The following is a 21,881-nucleotide window of genomic DNA, read 5'->3' as shown; positions in this document are numbered from 1 at the left end:
ACTTCTAGGATTGCAGGAATGCTGCTAATTACTGGGATTTTGAATCTAGTCAGAGATGAACTGAGCCAAACAGCAGAAGGGTTAATGACCAGAAGAAATGGATTCAGGTTTAACTGTTCCTTGAGCTTTGGGTACAGTTCTGGTCGCCACACCGTAGGGAGGATGTATGTGCAGAGGAGAGGGTGTGAAGGGGATTCGCCAGGGTGTTGCCATGGTTGGAGTGCCTTAGTTACATGGAGACCCTGAACGGTCTGGGTAGTTTTCCCAACTGAGACGGAGAGGGGTGATCTAATAGATGTGTACACTGTGGCATGGAAGTGCGAGTAAAGGGGGTGAGTATGGTTAGCATAGAAGTGTTGGCTGAAAGGCCTGTTGTACCATTCCATAACTCCATAATCATGTTGCATGTTGGTGAGATGCAGTAATGTGATTCAGGAATGTGCCATCCAGGATTGTGTGATCCAGGAACGTGAGAACCGGGAACGTGAGAACTGGGTACGTAGGAACTGGGTATGTGAGATGTGGGAATGTGTGATCCAGAAATGAGCGATCTGGGAATGAGCTGTCAGAAAGGAAGTGGCAGCAGATAGAATGGGAAGTTTAATGCAGGGTTCGAAAGGAGACTGGCCTGTGTTTGAACAGTCGCATTTACAGACACATGGCTCATTGTGGGGGCATGGAAGAGCAAGCACTACCTGGTCATGGCTCTCAGCATAGGCAATGGTCTTCTCCCCATATCGCCGGTTGGTGAGTGTGTGGACAATGTTGCCCATGTTCCAGTCCTCATCCTTCAATTCCTTCAGTATCTGTGGGCATGGAGATGTGACAGGTCACTCACAGCCCTCCGGTATGAGCCAAAGGTAAATGCTCCGCATGAACGGAAACTGGTCAGGACGATGTGGTGAATGTCTGCCAAGCTGCCTGTCTCCCCTCTGCCGAGCCTTGCTGTTCTAACATTGGCTGTGCAGTAACATTTCCCTATCTGGATAATGTCACTATCTGTGGAAAAAACTTAAAGAAATTTTTAGCAACAGCTAAAGAACTCAGCCTTACATTTAACGAGGGCAAATGGGTGTTCATTGCAACAGAGCTACCCATTCTGGGCTACATTGTCCGCAAGGGCGAAATTCGCCCCAACCCAGAAAGAATGGCCCCCCCTTAAGAAGTTACCACCCCCAAACTTAACAAAAGCCTTTAAAAGGTGTATGGGATTATTTTCCTACTACTGCAAATGGGTTCGGGACTATGTCACAAAGGCACGCCCTCTGTTTGACACTAAATCTTTTCCTCTCTCTCCAATGTCCTTGAAGGCTTTCGAGAGAATTAAAGCTGATATTGCCAAAGCTGCACTCTTGTCCATTGACGCCTCAGATTGTGCCTTGGCAGGAACCCTTAATCAAAAGGGCAGACCTGTGGCATTCTCCTCCTGCACATTATGTGGACCTGAACTTAAACATCCTGCCATTGAAAAAGAAGCTATTGGAGACACTTTCTAGCCGGCAGAAAATTTACTCTTGTCACTGATCAGAAATCTGAGGCCTACATGTTCAGTACTAAACACAAAAGTAAAATCAAGAACGATAAGATGGCACGCTGGCGAATAGAACTCTCAACTTATAATTATGAGATCCAGTACAGATCAGGCAGGTTAAATGATCCCTCTGACGTATTGTCACGATCTGCTGCTGGTGCTCAGCTGGAGGGGCTAAAAGAGATCCATAGCAGACTGTGCAATCCAGGAGTCACGAGATTCTTCCACTAAATAAGGGCTAACAACCTTCCTTATTCTCTGGAAGAAGTCAGGAAACTGACTAAAAGCTGTCCTGTTTGCGCAGAATGCAAACCGCAATACAAGGCAACCCAACCTTTTGAGAGGAATAGCTTAGATTTTAAAGGGCCGTTACCTTCCAACAGCAAAAATATATATTTCCTTACTGTAATTGACGAATATTCCAGGTTTCCCTTTGTGATACCCTACCCTGACGACTCGTTAGCGTCTGTCATTAAGTCACTTGACAGAATTTTCACCATTTTTTGGTTTTTCCAATTACATTCATACCGATAGAGGCTCAGCATTCATGAGCCCTGCTACGAAAAGGGATTGCCACCAGCTGTACCATGAACTACAACCCGTAGGGCAATAGACAGGTTGAAAGGGCTAATGCTACAGTCTGGAGCGGTCCAGAAGTCAGTCCTTCCCACACTACAGACCCAGAACCTGAACCAGTTCCCAAGGCTGCAAAGGAGCTACCTGTTTTGAGACGAAGCACCAGAATTTGTAAACAACCTGATAGGGTGACATATTCATAAAACATCTCATTATATTTCAGTTGCTTGCTTGATACTGGCATATTTTGGCTGTTACAGTATCTCAAGGAAAAACATGGTATCCATGTGTCACTTGCTTCAGTCTTTCCTAGTAGCTGTTCTTTTGATTTTAACCCTTCTTCTGCCAGGGGGAGACTGTGGTGAATGTCTGCCAAGCTGCCTGTCTCCCCTCTGGCAAGCCTTACTGTACTAACATTGACTGTGCATTATCTCTACTGTTAAGGACACTCCCCTTGGATATAACTGTATATGCACCTATTGTCTTTGAGTTTCTGCTAATAAAAGCCATGATTATTGTTTGACCACATCGTCTTTGTCTACTTCATCATCTGGTCCTTCAGACAAGTAATTGACCAGGACTCCAGTGTTTTCATGTTACAACAGACAGATCTCTATATTTGTCAGTTCTTATCCATTTGAAGAATAATTAATTCACTGGTTACAAAAAACTGTGGCACAAGTATGCGTTTACAAATTGGCAAGATCTCCACGTTTATCTGGCTGCGTGAATGATCTCAATGCCATAGGGCAGAGCTGGGGAGTGTCACCTGGATGGTGGGCAGACACAATCTGATCAGCATGAGGAGGCCCTGACCAATCTTGCACCATGATGCTAGTGCTCGAGTCCAGGGTCTGAGAGCTTTCTGTCAGACCCTTTCTCCCGATGTCACTGCTGTGTTGAAGCCTCCGATTCCCCACCTGTTTCACCCCTCCCTCACTTCTCCAGTTCTGATGCAGGGTCTCAACCCTAAACATTTGCTCCACAGACACTGCTCTACCTGTCGAGATCTTGCAGCAGTTTGGCTTTTCTGGTCCATATTGTCGAATCTGCAGTTCCATGCACCTTCATCCTCCAAGGACAGCACAGTTGACAGAGTGGTTAGCGCAATGCTATTACAGCGCCAGCGATTGGGACCGGGGTTCAAATCCCATGCTGTCTGTAAGGAGTCTGTACATTCTTCTTGTATCTGTATGGGTTTTCCTCGGGGGCTCTGGTTTCCTCCTACCATTTGAAACGTACTGGGGATTGTAGGTTAATTGAGCGGAACAGGCTCGTGGGCTGAAAGGGCCTGTTACTGTGCTGTATATCCAAATTTAAAATGCTTTCTGTGCTTAATTTCACAAACTTAAGTTGTCTGCAGTGTACAACTTTAAAAAGTGAGGTCAGGTAGTCTTTAATCGTCCACGCAGGTTTTGTGGTGTTAATCGAGACAAGAGTTCCTTGTGCCTGCTCTGCCATTCACTGAGGTTATGACTCATCATTTACCTCAGCCCTCCACACTCCTCCATTTCCTTCATATGCAAACATTGCTCTTTCACCTGGACATCAGTTGGCCAGAGCAGCCTCCAAGGACAAGAATGGATTGACTGCTGTGACACTGACAAGTGGATGGACATTTCCATCAGTAAATTGCAGCTGCTGAATTCTGACACAAGAGTAGGGCTTCACTGGCCCCAGGCAACAAACTTCCACAGGAAGGTCGAAGCCAACATCTACCCTCAGCTACGGAGCTGGAGAATGAGGTGAGCTGGGGTTCTCACGATGCCATCACCACGCTGCTCTGTCTCTTGCCCCCAACAGAGCCGAGATGAGCTGGTTTACAGCACGGAAACATTTGTGACATGAGGGTGTGGAGGAAATATGAACAGAGAGTGCTCAGAAACAGGAGGAAGGAGAATGCAGTTCAAGCAGATTAAAAAATGGGAATGTAAACAAAATGATATGGAGTCCAGCAAAAAAAAATCACAGGATACACGCACACACATGTGCACATGCAAATCCACATATACACGTGGTCACTCACACCACTGCAGACATAAAGGTACGTGCACACACACACACCCACACACACACACACACAGAAATTTAGCCAGTGAAAGATGTCCATTTGAAGTACCGCTGACATCATCCCCAATAATGTGCAGATAAAAATGGTCCCCCATTACTCCAGTGTCTGCTAACATTCAGACTTGCTGATCACTGTTGGCCTGGGTACAAATGCTCACACGTTCACCATGCCATGCTCAGTTCCAGCTTTGTGCACAACACCAGCCTTTGCCAATCGTGGTACCTGGACCAGCCCCCATTTCCTTGTTCCTCTGCCAGGTTCCTAGCTTCAGTTTGCACAGTCTGACTGTACTTTGGGGCCTTTGCCCTAAACACCCTTCTGGCTCAGCACCATTTGATGCTGGTGTTAAGGATGTTGGGATAAGGAACAGAGAGACCCATATCCACATATCCTCCTAGTGGTGGGATATATTGTGGGCACAGAGTTGTTACACAGCACAGAAACATGCCTTCTCCCCATGCCTTCATTCCCTCACTGATCCACCTGCAGGATTCACCCACCCACCCAACTTAAGCCCCATGGCTTTAAGTCTTGCCTTTACATTGACTTCCGTCATTGGAGATCTTGCACCTTGTTCCCTGCTGCTGGACTTCCAGGTGAATTGTAACCAATCCCTGGGCACTCCAGCCTGAAAAAGACACGTTTACTCTAATTTTCTGTCTTTCACACAATTGCAATGATGGAAAGACATTTAGACAGGTCCATGGATGGGAAAGGCTGAGAGGGATATGGGCCAAAAGGGGCAGTTGGGACGAGTTAGGACAGGGCAATGTGGTCAGCATGGATGTGGGGCCCATGTGGTATAACTCCATCACCTGCTGCCATTCCACTCAAACACATTTCCCTCCAGTACCATGGTCTCTCAATGTGCACCAGACTCTTGAGTGATATCTTGCTGGATGCCTTTGGAAGCACAAATAAATAACATCTACAACTTCCCCTCCACTTATCCTGCCTGTGGCATCCTCCAAGAACTTGAGCAGATTTGTCAAACATGCTCCGCCTTTCGTGAAACCACATTGACCTGGTTTGATGATGGTTGGTAGACTTAATGATTAGCTTATGGCTCTAGCGTCTTGCCAGCCACGTTACACTGCCTTGTCCTCCCGTCCTCCTGAATAAGGCAGTTGCAGCCACTGTTCTCCCAGTTAATGCGCTGTGAAATTGGCAGCAGTGGTCCCTTGACAATACTGTGTGGCTGTATTGTTGAGTCAGGCAATACACAACATTGTGGTGGCTCACCTACATGGCAGGCGAACCGGTGCCAGCAGTCGCGGTTGAGTCTGCAGTCAGACATACTCGGGAGCTCTCAGTGCGGGGAAAAACAACAGACAAGAAGTTGACATCACTTCCTCCCTGCACAAGCGCTGAGATCGCTGGAACCAGCATGGACCTTTTAAACGCGCGTTTGAATCAGTAATTCAGTTGGTTTGAAACTCTACTCGATTCAGCATGTTTCTTTCATTCACAGTGACCCATAGACACATTGGTGACCCTGATGGTCCAATGGCATTTGGATCCGACACAAAGGGCTCCAGCAACGTGGACAATGCAAGTGATTCGACTTTTCAAAACACAGTTTTGCTTAAACTGCCAACTTTCTAGATTTCTCGGCCCCTCATCTGGTTTCAACAAACAGAGGCCCAGTTCTGCGTCAGGAATATTGTCTCCAATGAGACCAGGTACTACTACAGCGCTCGACCAAGAGATAGCAGGCCAAATAATGGACTTTCTGCAGCAGGCCCCCGGAGGCCAGCAGGTATGAGGCACTCAAAACCTTGTTGTTTGTCACTTTTGGCCCTTCACGTTCCGAACGGGCTGTGCTGTTGCTGTGTATGGACGGCCGAGGTGACCGCGCACCGTCGGCCCTAATGAGTGACATGTTAGTGTTGGTAGATGGCCATAAGTCACATCTACTCTTCAAACAGATCTTCTTGAAGCAGATGCCAGAGGACATCTGCCTTCTACTAGGAAATGAGTATTTCTCTGACCCGTGGAAGGTGGCCGCACATGCGGATGTCCTATGGCGCGCAAAAATGAACAAGTATCGGAATTAGTGCTGCGTCATGACCAAAGGCCCAGCCACCCAGTGCCACAGCAGCAAAGTCAGCAATGGCCACACCTGGAGATGACAACAGCTCTGAGTCTTGGCATTTCTACCATCAGAGGTGGGGATCCAGGGCCCACCGATGCTGACCGCCATGCTCATTCCAGGGGATGGCCAGCAGGATAGCCTCCTGAATGTCTGGGTCAAGCACTCCGGGCACAGATTCCTAGTAGACACAGGGGCCTTCCCCCCATCCTCCCCCCCGCCACCTCCAGCCAAGATACCAGGACTAGGAGTTGGACCAGAACTCATGGCAGCCCCATCCACATCCTCAGCACTTGCACTACTCCTTTGCCATTTGGTTCCAGCCGATTCACAAGGACGTTTACACTGCCTGTGGTGTCACAACCATTGTTGGGTACAGACTTTGTCCACGCACACTGTTTGCTGGTGGACCTGAAGGGACGATGGCTAGTTGACGCAAAGACATTTCAAACCTTTCCCCACGGTGGGGACAGATTGCCAGCACTGCACCAGGACTCTCACGTGTTCGGACGATGAATTTGCCAGTGCGTTGCCAAAGTTCCGATCCATCATCGTGCTGCAGTTTTCCACGACAGCCCCCAAACACAATGATGCACCACATTCCCACTCAGGGACACCCTCTGCACAGCCGAGCACCCAGGTTACACCAGATAAACTCCGAATAGGAAGGGCGGAGTTTAATGAGATGGCATCTTGCGGCGTTCAGACAGCCCGTGGGCTTCTCCGCTCCAATTGGTATCCAAGTCTGCAGGAGGATGAAGGTCGTGCGGGGAATACAGGAGGCTGAACGAAGCGACCATCTCTGATAGGTACCCAGTCCCTCACATCCAGGACTTCATGGCCACCTTCAAGGGGCAGGCATCTTTTCAAAGATAGGCCTGGTGCGAGGGCATTATCAAGTCCCTGTCTACCCAGATGATATCCCAAAGATAGCCATCATAACCCATCCAGCCTTTTCAAATTCCTTAGAATGCCATCTGCCCTCAAGAACGCAGCCCAGACTTTCCAAAGCTCATGAATGCAGTAGGGCGGGACCTGGACTTTCTGTTCATCTACCTGGATGACATCCTGGTAGCCAGCTGCTCTCACCAGGAACACCTAGCACACCTGCGCCTACGCTGCTGCCGCTTCAGTGACTAAGGCTTGGCGGTCAAACTTGCGAAGTGCCATTCAGCCTACCCACCATTGTCATGGAGCTGTTCCCCTGCCAGGGAAAGCGGAGGCCATTCGCAAATTAGCCAGGCCAAGCACAGTCAAGGGTCTGCAGGAATTCATTGGGATTGTTAATTTTTAACCACCATTTTGCCCCCTCAATGGCCCAGGTCATGTGCCCCCTGTTCAGCTTGATGTTTGGCAAAACCAAAGAGGTAGCTTGGACAGAAGAAGCGATGGTGGCTTTTGACCAGGCCAAGGATGCTCGAGCAAGTGCCACACTCCTGGTCCACCCCCAGGTAGACGTCCCCACGGCATTCTCTGTACACGCCTCCAAAACGGCAGTTGGTGGGTACTTGAATAGTTAATAGAAGGCCAATGGAAGCCGCTTGCCTTTTTCAGCCGACACCTGCGGCCCCCAGAGATCAAGTACAGGGTGTCAACAGAGAGCTGCTGGCCCTATATCTGGCCATTCGACACCAGGTATTTCCTGGAAGGGAGGGAGTTCACGATCTTCACTGATCATAATCTCCTCACCTTTGTGTTTTTCAAGGTGTCTGTCCCACCAGCAGCAACACTTGTCGTTCATATCTGAATTCAACACTACGATCAAGCATATCTTGGGGAAGAGCAACATGGTGGCTGACGCGCTGTCTTAGACATCCATCCAGTCGGTGCATGCTTTGGCTCCGGGAGTGGATTACGCGACGTTGGCAGAGGCACAACAGGGGGACAATGAACTATTGGCATGCCGAACGCAGTTACCAGATTCTGCCTCAAGGATGTACCAATTGGGCCCAGATGTACAAAATTTCTGTGCAACACTTCTACAACACAACCTTGACCCATCGTATTGACTGCTTAGAGGCACGAGATCTTCGACACTTTGCACAGGTTAGCCCACCCTTCCAACCAGGCGACCACCCAGCTAATCACAGATCGCTTCATATGGCATGGCCTATGCAAGCAGGTGGCCAGGATGTGCACACAGTGCCAGATCTCCAAGGTCCAGAAGAACATAAAGGCACCGCTGCAACCGTTCCAGCCAACGCACAAGAGCATGTGCACGTGGTCTTGTTAGCCCACTACCCATCTTGAGAGGAGCAAGGTACCTATTTACAATGGTGGACAGGTTCACGAGGTGGGCAGAAGCCATCCCAATCTCTGACACAATGGCAGAGACATACGCCAGGATGCTGATCACAACCTGGGTGGCGAGTTTGGGCTCCCCTCCCACGTCACCTCAGAGGGGTACAGTTCACTTTGGCTCTGTGGTCAGCGGCAGCGCAGCTACGAGGAATCCAGCTCCATCAGACGACTGTGTACCACCCTCAATCAAACGGCCTGCTGGAACGTTCCCACAAGCAGCTGAAGTCAGCCCTGATAGCACGCCTCCAAGGGCTCAACTGGGTAGAAAACTCCCCTGGGTGCTACTGGGCATCTGTACAGCTCCCAAGGAAGATTTGGCAGCATCATCCGTTGAACTAGTTTACGGTGCACCGCACACAGTACCTGGTGAATTCGTGCCCCCACCCCATGGCCAAGAGGACACACCAGCAGAGGTCCGGACCAGACTTCAGGGGAGACTCAGAACAGTGGCTCCAGTGCCAATGTCCCACCATGGGGCAAGGCCAAAGACCTGCAGCAGAGCAAGTATGTGTTCATTCACCAAGGAATGCACAGACCACCCTTGTAGTGGCTGTATGAAGGACCCACCAAAGTGGTATGTCATAACGAGGCAACTTGTGCTTTGGATGTGGGTGGCCAGGAGGAACATTTACTATAGACCGCCTCAAGCCAGCACACCTGGACACTGAGCACCCAATTGTGGTCCCACCATCAAGAGGTGAGGGCAACAATGTGAAGCAGACAGTGTATGAAGTATGGTTTCAGCACCTCCTATTGCCAGTTGTGGGGCGGGAGGGGGGGGGGGGGGGTCACCCATGCGGCAGGCGAACTGGCACCAGCAGCTATGGTTGAGTCTTCAGTCAGAGTCATACTCAGGAGCTCTCAGTGCGGGACAAAACAATGGACAGAAAGTATGAGCGCTGAGACTAGAATGGACCTTTTAAGCGCGTGAGTTTGAATCAATAAATCAGTTGGTTTGAAACTCTACTTGACTAAGCATGTTTCTTCCATTCGTGGTGGCCAATAGCTACAACATTTAGAATGTAACATACATGAAATTCTTGAACTTTTGTCTACCTTAAGGCAGTCCAGCATTCCTCACAGAACCTGGAAGGTCTCCCCTCCAAGTACTGACCAGTCCTGTGCCTGCTTACTTTCTGAGATCAGACAATCCCAGGTGTATTCAGGCTATTTGGTGCTGTTATCTGCCAAAGAAGAGAATGTTTCACTTGGCTCGACAGTTTTTAAATAGATGACTGCTTCGTTTATAAAAGGCTGATCCATTTCTCTGAGGCTGACGTTATAACAACACTAATTTTGCACACTGTGAATTGCTTGTCTATTTAAAGCAGGAAAGAGTGCAGAACATACAAACTCTGATGTCCCCACATGATGAATCCCATGATCATCATGTGAATGTTCACGGGACAAAGATGAAGGCTGAGACGTAATGCGTCATTGCAGGGTGGTCGTCAATTCCACACCACTCCCACAATCTCACTCCCACAATCTCCTTCCCCCAACCCTGCCAGCCTCCAACTTCCATAGCCTGCCTTACCATGGGTCCCCTTCCTCCAGCACCAATGAACACCCTTCCCCCACCTCCACCCCCAGCACCGATGCACTTGCTTCCCTCTTCCCCGACACCTTCACCACCCCCCAGCCTTCACCATCGCCCTCCCCCTGGCACCGCCCCACACCTTCCCCCTTTTCCCACCATTCTTCTCCCTTCCCACACCCCCTTCCCCGGCATTGCCCACATCCTTCCCCTTCCCCTCTGCCCTTCCCTGCCACTGATGCACACCCTTTCCCCTCCACTCTTCCCTGACACCGATGCACACCCTTTCCCCAATGCACGGCTTCCCTCACCCTATTCCCCTGGCACACCCACACCCTTCCTCTATTCCTTTCCCCACCCCCTTCCCCCATTCCTTTCCCACCCCCTTCTCCTGGCACCGATCCACACCTTTCTTCTTTCCCCCACCTCCTTTCCCCTGGCACCGATGCATACCCTTCCCCCAACCCTTCCCCTACCCCATTCTCTGTCACCAACCCCCTTCCCAAAACAACGACCCCCATCCTTTCCCCTTTCCCCACCCCTTTTCCCCCATCCCCAGCATCGACCCACATCCTTCCACTGACCCTTCCCCTCCCTACACTGACACTTCCCTCTCCTCACGCTAACCACCTATCCCACTCCCCACATTGCCTCCTCCCCCATCCCAGCTCACCTGGATCCACTTGTCAGGGATGGCCATGGCCAGGCGGAAATCGAAGCCACCGCCCCCCTCGCTCACGGGTCGGCAGAGGGTGGGCATTCCTGACACGTCCTGTAAAACACATCACATCACTTTGGTGACTCCCTATTCTCTCGCAAACTGCATTCCCATGGCGTCTTACATTCCCCAAAGGGCCACGGGCAACAATGGAATGGGGGAGGCACTCTGGTTTTGTGACATTCTGTGATCATTCCCCGGTTACACGATGGTCTGTGATCAGTCCCCAGTTCTGTGACACTCCATGATCAGTCTCTGGTCCCTTGACATTCCATGATCGTCCCTGGTCCCGTGACATTCTGATATTGTTCTCTGGTTCGGTGATAGTCCAGGATTATTCCCTGGATCCGTGATGGTTCATGATCGTTCCCCAGATCTGTGACTGTCCATGATCAGTCCCCAGTTCCATGATCATACTCTGGTTCCATGAAGATCCTTGATAAGTCCCTATTTCCATGACAGCCCATGATCTGTCCCCAGTTCCATGACGTTCCATGATTGTTCTCTGGTTCTGTGATAGTCTGTGATCAGTCCCTGCTTCCGTGATGGTCCATAATTGTTCTCCAATTCCGTGATAGTCCATGATCCGTACCAGGTTCTGTGACGGTCCATGATCGTTCTCTGGTTTCATGACATTCTGTGATCAGTCTCTGGTTCACTGATGGTCCATGATCAGAGCCAGGCTGAATCCCCGAGCACCATTCCAGTTCAGCCTTGGGATTGTCCTTAGTGCCCTGGGGTTGTGTTGGTTGGTGTGGAGCTGGGATGAAGGGCAAGGAGCCCTGAACCACAGCTGGCAGCAGCAGGGAACAGCGTTGCCCAGTCTGTCAGCGGGCACAAGGCACACATTTCTCTGCCTGCTCACCTCACTCACTCGAGTCTCAATGACTGATGTCCTCAGCCTGACAGCTTCGTTGCTCTTCAGTAACACTACAATTAGATGTAGGGCAGCATGTTTAGCAACATCGCCAGCGACACAGGTTTGAATCCAGCTCTGTCCGTAAGGAGTTTGTACATTCTCCTGGTGTCTCCAGGTTCTCCGGATTTGTCCTCTGTTCCAAAGATAATCAGGTTGGTATTGGTCACATAGGTGTAACTGGCTCAAGGATTGGAAGGCCCTGTTACTGTGATGTATGCCAAAACTAAAATTTAAATCTAGCGTGCAACAGCAAGCTGCAGGAGGCAATGATGAAAGCCCCATCCTCCCAGCGCCCTCAGAGGCATGCAGAACAGGAGATGTTGAAATAGTGTTCAGAAGACTTTTCTCACTGCAGCAGACCAGTTGCCTCAGGGCTGCAGGGACAGAACAGCAGTGACAGAGCAGGAGTGCAGCCCCATTGCAACCTGCCCAAGACCCACGGGCCATGATCATCACTGACCCTGCCCCTGATCCATGGACACTGACCGTTATTGAACCTGCCCCAGTCCCATGGTCACTGAACTTTGCTGATGTCCATCTATTGCCCTGCCTCATCAATATTCTTCGTCACCTTTTCAAACCAACCAACCTTTTCATTATCCTGACATTAGTGGAAAAAAGTACGAGTGGCCCAACAGAGATCATTCCACCTCTGGGCTTCTGATGGGAAAGATGTGTCTAACCCACACCCTGTGAGTGTGTGACGAAAGGGTAGAGCTTCACTCTTTGTTTAATCCTCGGAGTGTATCAGAGGACAGTGCAGAGGGAGTTTCACTCTGTGTCTGACCTCAGCAGTGTGTTATGGCATGTTGTGGAGGGAGCTTCACCCTTTGTCTGACCCTGTGAGTGTGTGATGGATCAGTGAGGAGGGAGCTTCACTGTGTTTAACCTCAGGAATGTGTGATGGCAGGGTGCAGAGGAAGCTTGACTCTGTGACAAACGTGCTCAGAGAGTGTGTAATGGAATACTTCATTCTGCATTTTACTTAAAACCAGCTGTTTGGAATGAAAATCTGATTCATTTCCAATCCCAAAGATGCATCCTCTTGAAGAACACACCTTGACAAGGTGAGACATGTGTGTAAGTACCATGTTGAGTGTGTGTACCTCTGCAACCAGGAGCAAGACCCTTACCTCTGCAATGCTGATGAAGTCTGGGTAGAAGGAATGCAGCATGTAGTTCGACAGAGTGAGGTAGGCCAAGGATTCCTCGTCTACATGAAGTCCAAAATATTGATTGTAGTCACCAGAGAAGCTGACAGCTGCAGACAGATGTGAAACAGTTGATGAATTGAGCACTTCCGGTGGAGAGCAATGGGCTGGCCTGACATCATAACCTGCCAATGTGGTTATGAACCACAATAAATCGGTGCTTACCAATGCCATGGTGGTGATACAACATGGACGTCACTCCATCAAAGCGAAACCCATCAAAGTAATATTCCTCTACCCACCAGCGTAGGTTGGACAGGAGGAACCGCAAGACCTCCCAGCTGAGGAGAAAATGACAACGTCAGTTTGACAAAAAGCCTCATGCATGGCAGCGTGCATCATCATGACTGATGATGGTCTGGTGCATCCTGTATCCCCTTTCCTCCCTGTCCCCACTGAAGTTCCCACTTTGATGGGTCAGTGAGTGGCAAATGGAATTCAACTTGGACAAGTGAAAGGTGTTGCAACCCAGGGCAGTGATTGGCAGGGCCCTGAGGAATCTTGTCGAACAGAGACCCAGGGCCATAGGTGCAATGTTGCCTCATGGATAGGGTGGTGAAGAGAGTGTTTGGGATGCTGGGCTTCATTTGGTGGGACCTCATGATTCAGCTGTACAAGGCAATGGCAACACCACATGAAGCGCTGTGGGCAGTTCTGGTTCCCCAACTGTAGGGTCATCAGTGCATTGGAAGGGGTGCAGAGGAGATTAACAAGGATGATCCAGGAACCAGATGGGTGAGTTATCAGGAGAGGTTGGGTCTTTATTCCCAGGAGTGTGGGAGGCTTAGAGGTTTATACAATCATGAGGGGCATGGATAAAGTGAATCTTCACAGTCTTTTTCCCCAGGGTAGATTATTCTTAAACCAGAAGGCACAGGCTTAAGGTGAGAGGAGAGAGAGGGAGCTGAGAGATGGTCCGCACCCGGACTGAGCTGCAGAGGAAACTGGGCATGAGTCTGACGTTCAAAAGGCATTTGGATAGAGCTGCGAGGATGTGATTCAAATGCAGGCAAATGGGAGCAGCCCAGAATGTTCCATGTTGTATGACTCCAGATTCTCAATACTTTTTGAATAAAAGAACAACTCTTTGCCGGATTTACTGGGACACAATTATTACCCAGACATGGAAGTATATTTAATACATCCACTCGATTAAAGACCTCCAAACAGGTTACATTTTCTTGAGCGATGAATTGCAATGATACTGTTTTAATTAGAATGAATTAAAACTATTCAAACCATATTATAATCCTTGTAATTTTGTGCAATCATCATTCATCAAACTGTCTGAGCTGTGCACAAAGTGTGGTGCAACCAATGAATTTCAATCGGCAGTGTTTGTATCCTGAAGTTTAGATCAAGGCAAGGAACAACCTTGGGTGGAAACATGTTATTGGATAGATTGCAGGAGCTGGCTCAGGCATACTTCCTCAAAAAAACCTCCGAATTTGGGTTTGAGCCAATGTCCCAAGTCCTCAAATGCGGAGGAGCATTTGCATAGAAGCAATCGTTGTACGTCTGGTCCCACGGACTTCAGTTGGTGTGAGATCTGCACCCAATGGGAGGGTGACACAGAGTGACCAGCACCCACTGGGTGGGGGTGACACCCACTGAGTGAGGTGACATGACCAACATCCACAGGGGGTGGGGGTGACACGGGGGGGGGTCCAGCATTCACGGGGTAGGGGTGACACCCATGGGGTGGGGGTGAGACAGAGTGACCAGCACCCACTTCCTGCCTGACAGTGCTGAATCGTCATCCTGGGAATCTCTGTCAGGTTTTAAGAGTTAAACACCTGCCAACACAAACATGTTCATGCAGGCTGAATTATTTCACTGCCATGCTTTGAACTTTGTGACTGAGTGGTTACTTTCGAAAGTCACAACGTAAAACGCCAGTTTAACCACTCCTTTTCATCGATTGGACCTGAGTGAAAATAATCGAAGCTCTTGATGGGAAAATCCTCGGACAGAGACCGAGTTGTGATCATCTCAGCCAATAATACAAACCTCCAGATTCACTGCATACTCTCTGCACATGTGCAGACCAACCATGCAGTTAGCAGCGGATTGCATCTTGCTGCATGCTGAAGGCCCCGAAACCTCCTGTTCATGTAGTGCTTCTTCCCCCTCCTCCAATGTGTCACTGCATTTGCTGTGTCTACCCTATAGCATGAGTGATGCTTCCACCAGAGGGCTCAACCGGTGTCCCCATCCATCACAGATACTGCTGGTGAAAGGCAATGGTCTCACCCCCAGCCCTCACCACTGTCCCTGTCCATCCTGTCTTAGAGCCATGGCACCCTTACAGGCACATGTTGTCACACCAGCTGCATTCCTGCTCTCCCCCCCACCCCTCCCTGACTTCTCCACACCAGACCATGTGATAAAACCCATGCCATTTCACCTCACCGTTTCCACTACCCATGGAACCAGTCCCTCTCCAGGTGAAGCATATCCATCTGGTTTGGCATTCACTTTGTCTCCTCCAGAGACCCCGCTGTGGGCCAATGTGCAGACCAGTGACCGACCACATGTCCAGTGTTCAGGAGTTGGCCTGACCATCCCATGGCTGCCAGTGCCCCACACCACTGTGTCCCCTCTGTCTGTGATGTACTACCCCATACTGGGCATGAACATTGCTATGCCGCACAACACCACTCTGTCTATAACCTCCTATGCTGGGCATGAACATCACTATGCCACACTCCACAACATTCTGCCCCTCTGTCTGTGATCTCTCACCCCACGCTGGGCATGAACATTGCTATGCCACACTCCACACAACTCTTCCCCTCTGTCTGTGACCAACCACCCCACACTGGGCCTAAACATTGCTATGCCACACTCCACACCACTGTGCTCCTCTGTCTGTGACCTCCCATGCTGGGCATGAACATTAGTAGGCCTCATTCCACACCATTCTGTCCCTCCATCTGTGACCTCCCACACTGGGCATGAACATCGCGATGCCGCACCCCACATCACTCTGCCTTTCTATTTGTACCTTCCACCCACAGCTGGTCATGAACATTGCTATGCCACACTCCACACCACTCTATCCCTCTGTCTGTGACCTCCTGTGTTGGGTGTGAACAACATTATTCCATACCCCTCACCATTCTGCCCTCCATCTGTGATGTCCCACCCCAAGGTGATCGTGAAGATCACTATGCCACAGTCCACACCACGCTTTCCCTCCATCTGTAACCTCCTGCACTGGTCATGAACATCAGTATCCTACTTTCAACACCACACTGCTCAGCTTTAGGGAGCTCACTCACTCTCTATTGCAGAGCTGGCTATTTCTAATATGTTGAACTGATCTCCATCTCTTCCTACAACCACCCCAAACTCAGATGCCATTGCACCCTCATTGATACTTGCCACCCACCTGCTCCCAACTTGTTCGTCATGACCAACCAAGGATAAACGGATTGGGATGATTCCCTGGAGCGCAGAAGGATGAAGGGAGATGTGATGGAGTTATATAAAATTCTGTGGGGTATGGACAGAGTAAGTGCAAGAAGACTTTTCCACTGAGGGCAGATGAGACAAAAATGAGGGGATATGGGATAAAGGTAAAAGGGGAGATATTTTAGGGGAATATTAGGGGGAACCCCTTCACACAGAGAGTGGAGGGAATGTGGAATGAGCTGCCAAGTTGCAGGCTCAAGTTTGATATTTTTAACATGGAAACAGAAAAATTAAGAAGAATTTGAACAGAAACATGGATGGTTGGGGTATGGAGGGCTGTGGTCTGGGCACAGGTCAGTGGGACTAGGCAGAATAATAGTCTTGCAAAGACTAGATGGGCTGAAGGGCCTGCTTCAATGTTGTAATGTTCTTATGGTTCTAATTCTTTCCTCACTGTACTGGAAATATACTGTCAAAAATTCCTCCCACCTTTGTTCCTTGTTTCTGGGAAAAGGAAGGTTAAGCCAGTCACATTTAACTGCTGCAAGCTCCAAGCTGTGGTATGAGGGGATGTGAAACATAAGGCAGGAAAGTGAAGGTTCATTTATTTATTTACAACGTGGCAGCCACTGATTCTGGCCCATGAAATCCCTGCCACCCAATCCTAGTATGTTTTGAAGGGTGGGAAGAAACTGGAGCACCTGGGGGAAACTCGTGCAGACATGGGGAGAATGTAAAATCTCCTGACATACAGCACAGCATTTGAACCCTAATGGCATTGTGCTAACCAGGACACTAACCATGCTGTACAAAGAACCTGGATACAACTCATTCCTCACCAGTTATGGTCTGAAGCCACAATGCATCATTGCCTTTATGTAGCCACAAGAACTCATCCTCGTCCTTTAAGCTGGAGATGAGAGTGCATTTGCTTTGTGCCAGCCAGCATGTGCATCAGATTGCCAGGAAAAGCGATTTGTGCTGCATTGATTTAATTCCACCAAAAGCAAAATCATTACCTGATGAAGGTGACTGAAGTTTCCTTACATTCACAAAGAAAGGAGCTTTTGATGTCTCAGACTCCCCACAGCAACGGAAATACTTCTCCAATTGCAAGCTGTGCTGATGTTTCGGAAACTCCACGCCAGATTTCCGAGCCATGGCAAATGCTGGTCTCTGATCCAGGATAAACACAGTCACAGGGCACGCGCCTGCCCTCAGTGAAGTGCGCCATGGGACCAGCAGGTCGATGAGGCAACATATTCGCTCCCACTCTGGCACCTCAATCAAGGGGAGTGTGGAGGGGAGGTGAGGGCACATACTGCATCTCTGAGGGGTGAGGAGAGGAATTGAGGGGACATCCTACAGTTCTGAGGGAGAGTTGAGGGGTGCGGTGAAGAGGTGAGGGCACACCCTACAATTTTGAGGGGTGGTTAAGGGATGCGGAGGGGAGGCGAGGGTACACCTTACAGTTCTGGGGAAGCGTTCAGGGTGTGGAGGCGAGGTGAGGGGACATCTCCAGTAGCTGAGGGGAGGGGGGGAGAGGGTTGGATACTCTCAGTGCTTAGGGGACGGGAGAGGAGTGGGACATGCTTGGTGTTGAGGGGAGGGGAGAGAGGTGCGACACCCTTGGTGCTGAGGGGAAGGGAAAAGTGTAGGACACCTTCGGTGCTGAGAGGAGGGGAGAGGGGTGGGACACAGTGCTGAGAGGTAGGGAAGGTGTAAGGGGCGAGGAGAGGAGTAACATTACAGTACAGTCCAAGCCCCTTGGCCCACAATGTTGCGCTGAGCTACAAAAACCCACTCACAATCTAAACCTTCCCTACCTTACACCCATACCCCTTTAAATGTCTTTCATGTTGAGTCTCTTAAATGTCCCTATTGTACCAGCCTCCACCACCCCTGGAAATGCATTCCAGCCACCCACAACACTGTGTAAAAACTTACCCCTGTCGTCCCATTTGAACTTTCCTCCCCTCATCTTATACAGAAGTCTTCTAGTATTTTCTGCTGTTGACCTGGGAAGAAGGTGCTGGCTGTCCACCCTATCTATGCCTCTCATAACCTTGTCGACCTCTATTAAGACACCTTTCATCCTCTGCACCCTCTCCATAGCTTACACATCCTTCCTATAATGAGGTGAACAGAACTACACACAAAACTCCCAAGTGTGGCCTCACCAGAGATTTATAGTGTTGTAACATGACATGATTCTTGAACTCAATCCCACGACTAATGAAGCCCAGCATCCCATTGGCCTTTTTAACTGCCATAATAACCTTGAGGAATGTATGGATTTAGATCTTAAAGTCTCTCTGTTCATCCACACTATTAACCCTGTACTCAGACTTCAGGTTTGATCTTCCACAATAGATCGCCTCACACTTATCCAGATTGAAGTCAATCTATCAATTTTCCACCTAACTCTGCAACCTGCTATATCCTCTTGTAACCTACATCAACCTTCAACACTATCCACAACTCCTCCAACCTTTGTGTGATCAGCAAACTTACTGATCCATCACTCCACTTCTTCATCCAGGTCATTTCCAAAATTCACAAAGAGCAGGAATCCCAAAACACATCTCTGCAGAACTCCACTAGTTACTGACCTCTGGACAGAATATGTTCCATCTACTACTGCCTTTGTTTTCTGCAGGCAAGCACATAACCAAGGTTCCATGGATCCCATGCCTCATGACTTTCTGAGTGAGTTTCTCATGGGAGACTTTGTCAAAAGTCTTACTAAAATCTATAATCACCACATCTACCACCTTATCTCCATCAATTTCTTTTGTTACCTCCTCAAAAAATTCTATTAGGCTCCTGAGGCATGACCTTGCCCTCACAAAGCCAGGCTGACTATCCCTGAGAAGACTACTTTTTAAAAAAGTTCATCAATCTTGCCCCTAAAAATCTCTCCAACAGTTTGCCCATCACTGACACAAGACTCACTGGTCTCTAATTCCCAGGATTCTCTCTATTACCTTTTTTAAACAAGGGGTCTACATTTGCCATTCTCCAATCCTCCTTTTTTAAACAAGGGGTCTACATTTGCCATTCTCCAATCCTCCGGCACCTCCCCTATGGCCAGGGAGGACTCAAATATCATTGCCTACACACCAGCAATCTCTTCCCTCCTTTCCCATAGCAACTTGGGGTATATTGCATCCGGAACCAGGGACTTATCCTAATTTTTTTGGGGTGGCATGGATAGCATAGCAGTTAGCACAAAGCTGTTACAGCACCAATGATCCAGACCGGGGTTTGAATCCCGCGTTGTCTACAAGAAGTTTGTACTTTCGCCCCATGTTTGTGTGGGTTTTCTCTTGGGGCTCTGGTTTTCTTCCACTGTTCGAAATGTACCGGGGGCGTAGATTGATTGAGTGTAAATGGGTAGCATGGGTTCCTGGGCCAGAATAGCCTGTTACCATGCTGAATGTCTTAAAAATAAAGATCCTGCACGTCCCCTTTCTTTACAACTTGCTCCAGAACACAAGCCTATTCTCTACTGACATCACTTTGACTTAGGTCCTTCTCTCTGGTGAAGGACCAGAGAGAAGGCCCTCGGCCTCCAGGCACATGTTGCCTCCTTTATCCCTAAGTAACACCACCTTCATTCTCGTCATCCTTCTGTTCTTCGTGGACACATGGAACACCTTTGAGTTTTCCTTAATCCTACTTGCCTCGACCCTCTCATACCCCCTTCCAGCTTTCCCAAATCCTTTTTTAGTTCCTTTAGTTCCTTCTTGGTTACATTGCCAGTGCTGAGGGGAGGGGAGGTGAGGGAAGGGGAGGGGACCCCAGTGCTGCAGGGAAGGGAGATGAAGGGAAGGACATTTCCAAAGTTGTGGGGAGGGGAAATGTTGTGGGAAAGGGGGGAGGGGAGCGGTGGGGAGGGGAGGGGAGAGAGAAAGGGAAGGGAAGCAGAGGGGTGGGGAGAGGAGGGGAGGTCAGCAGATGCAGGGCAGTGGAGGTCAGGAAGGAGGAGAGATGGGAGGGGGAGAGGGAGGGAAGGGGTGGGGAGGGGAGTGGTGGGATAGGAGCAGTGGGGAGAGGAGGGGAGGCCGGGGATGGACTCTCCCAGTGCTGAAGGGAAACATCAGTTTGCCATAACATGGATCACCATTGGAAATGGGATGGAGCAGTGGGATAGAAAGTTCCCAACACAGCCGGCACTCACTGGGCTGAGATGATTGATGGTGCCCAGAAGCAGCTGGAGGTCAACGATGGAGCCTTGCTTCAGAGGGGAACTTCCCCCATATGGACAGAAGAGGGGGGCACAATGCATCCCCTTCCGCAGAAAGGAAGATCTATGGTTGAGTAGGAAACCAGAGCACGGTGCAGGCATGGAGTCCCCTCCTTTGACTGGCACCCTTCGCTGTATCAATACAAAGTGGCTGGGCCAGAGCAAGATGTCCTGCTTCGACTAATCCATGGACGGTACAGGTCTCTGATTTTGTCAGGAGCTAGTGGAAGGTAAGGAGCAGTGGGGGCAGGCATGGAGGGACCAGGTACAGAGGGCACAGGTGTGAAAGGCAGAGGGGATGGATGTTGATGCGACAGGTGTAGAGGAGATGGGTGCAGAGGGGATGGGTGTGGAGGGGTTGGGCACAGTGGAGATGGGTGTAGAGGGGACAGGTGGGAAGGGTGGAGGGGAAGGGTGTGGAGGGCTGGGCACAGAGGGGCTGGGCGCGGAGGGGGCACGAGCAAAGGGAACAGGTGTGAAAGGTGGAGGGGATGGGTGTTGATGCGATGGATGCTGAGGGGACGGGTGGGGAGGGATAAGGCGTGAAGGGTAGCGGGGAATGGTGTGGATGAGATGGGTGTGGAGGGCTGGGTGTGGAGGAGACGGGTGTGGAGGGGCTGGTACAGAGGGGATGTGCGTGGAGGGGGCAGGTGCGGAGGGGACAGGTGTGAAAGGCAGAGGGGATGGGTGTTGATGTGACAAATGTGGAGGGACTGGGTGCAGAGGAGATGGGGGCAGAGGAGACAGGTGCGGAGGCGACAGGTGCAGAGGAGCTGGGTGTGGAGGAGTCAGGTGTGAAAAGCAGAGGGGACAGGCATTGATGCGACAGGAGTGGAGGGGCCAGGTGCAGAGGAGATGGGTGCAGAGGGGACGGGTGTGGAGGGACGAGGTGTGAAGGGTGAAGGGGAAGTGTGGATGTGACAGGTGTGGAGGACCAGGAGCAGAGAAGATGGGTGCGGAGGGGACGGGCCCAGAGAGGATAGGTTCGAAGGGTACAGGTGTGGAATGGACAGGCATGGAGGGGCCAGATGGGGAGGGTAGCTGGACAGGTGCTCAGGGAGGTCCACACCGCAGAAACAGGTTGACATGCCTGACTGTTGTGAATGAGACGTGTCGCATGGTGATGGCCATTGGCCGGGTTCTCAAGCCCTTTCTCCTGCTGTCTGCAGTTTCCCCACTGTTCAAACACCAGCGCGCACAGCTTTTACTTCATTTCTTTCACTGTCTCCTTATTTTGTCTTATGCTATTATCACATCTA

General features: G+C 50.0%; 1 protein-coding gene across 7 annotated transcripts in view; it reads right to left on the bottom strand.

The window, feature by feature from the left end:
* Positions 1-21,881, bottom strand: part of LOC138738609 (1,4-alpha-glucan-branching enzyme-like) — a 269,596-nt gene that overhangs the window by 36,983 nt on the left and 210,732 nt on the right. For all 7 annotated transcript variants that reach the window (XM_069889167.1, XM_069889171.1, XM_069889172.1 and 4 more), the window contains 4 exons: positions 13,122-13,237; positions 12,879-13,006; positions 10,782-10,880; positions 696-806 (listed from right to left, as the gene is read on the bottom strand). In XM_069889167.1, coding sequence (XP_069745268.1) covers positions 696-806; positions 10,782-10,880; positions 12,879-13,006; positions 13,122-13,237 — 454 coding nt within the window. The remainder of the gene's footprint in view (positions 1-695; positions 807-10,781; positions 10,881-12,878; positions 13,007-13,121; positions 13,238-21,881) is intronic.

Source organism: Narcine bancroftii, chromosome 7, assembly GCF_036971445.1.
Source record: "Narcine bancroftii isolate sNarBan1 chromosome 7, sNarBan1.hap1, whole genome shotgun sequence".
Taxonomy (NCBI): domain Eukaryota; kingdom Metazoa; phylum Chordata; class Chondrichthyes; order Torpediniformes; family Narcinidae; genus Narcine; species Narcine bancroftii.
Note: the sequence above shows the minus strand (reverse complement) of the source record. Positions and strands in the feature narration are given on the sequence as shown.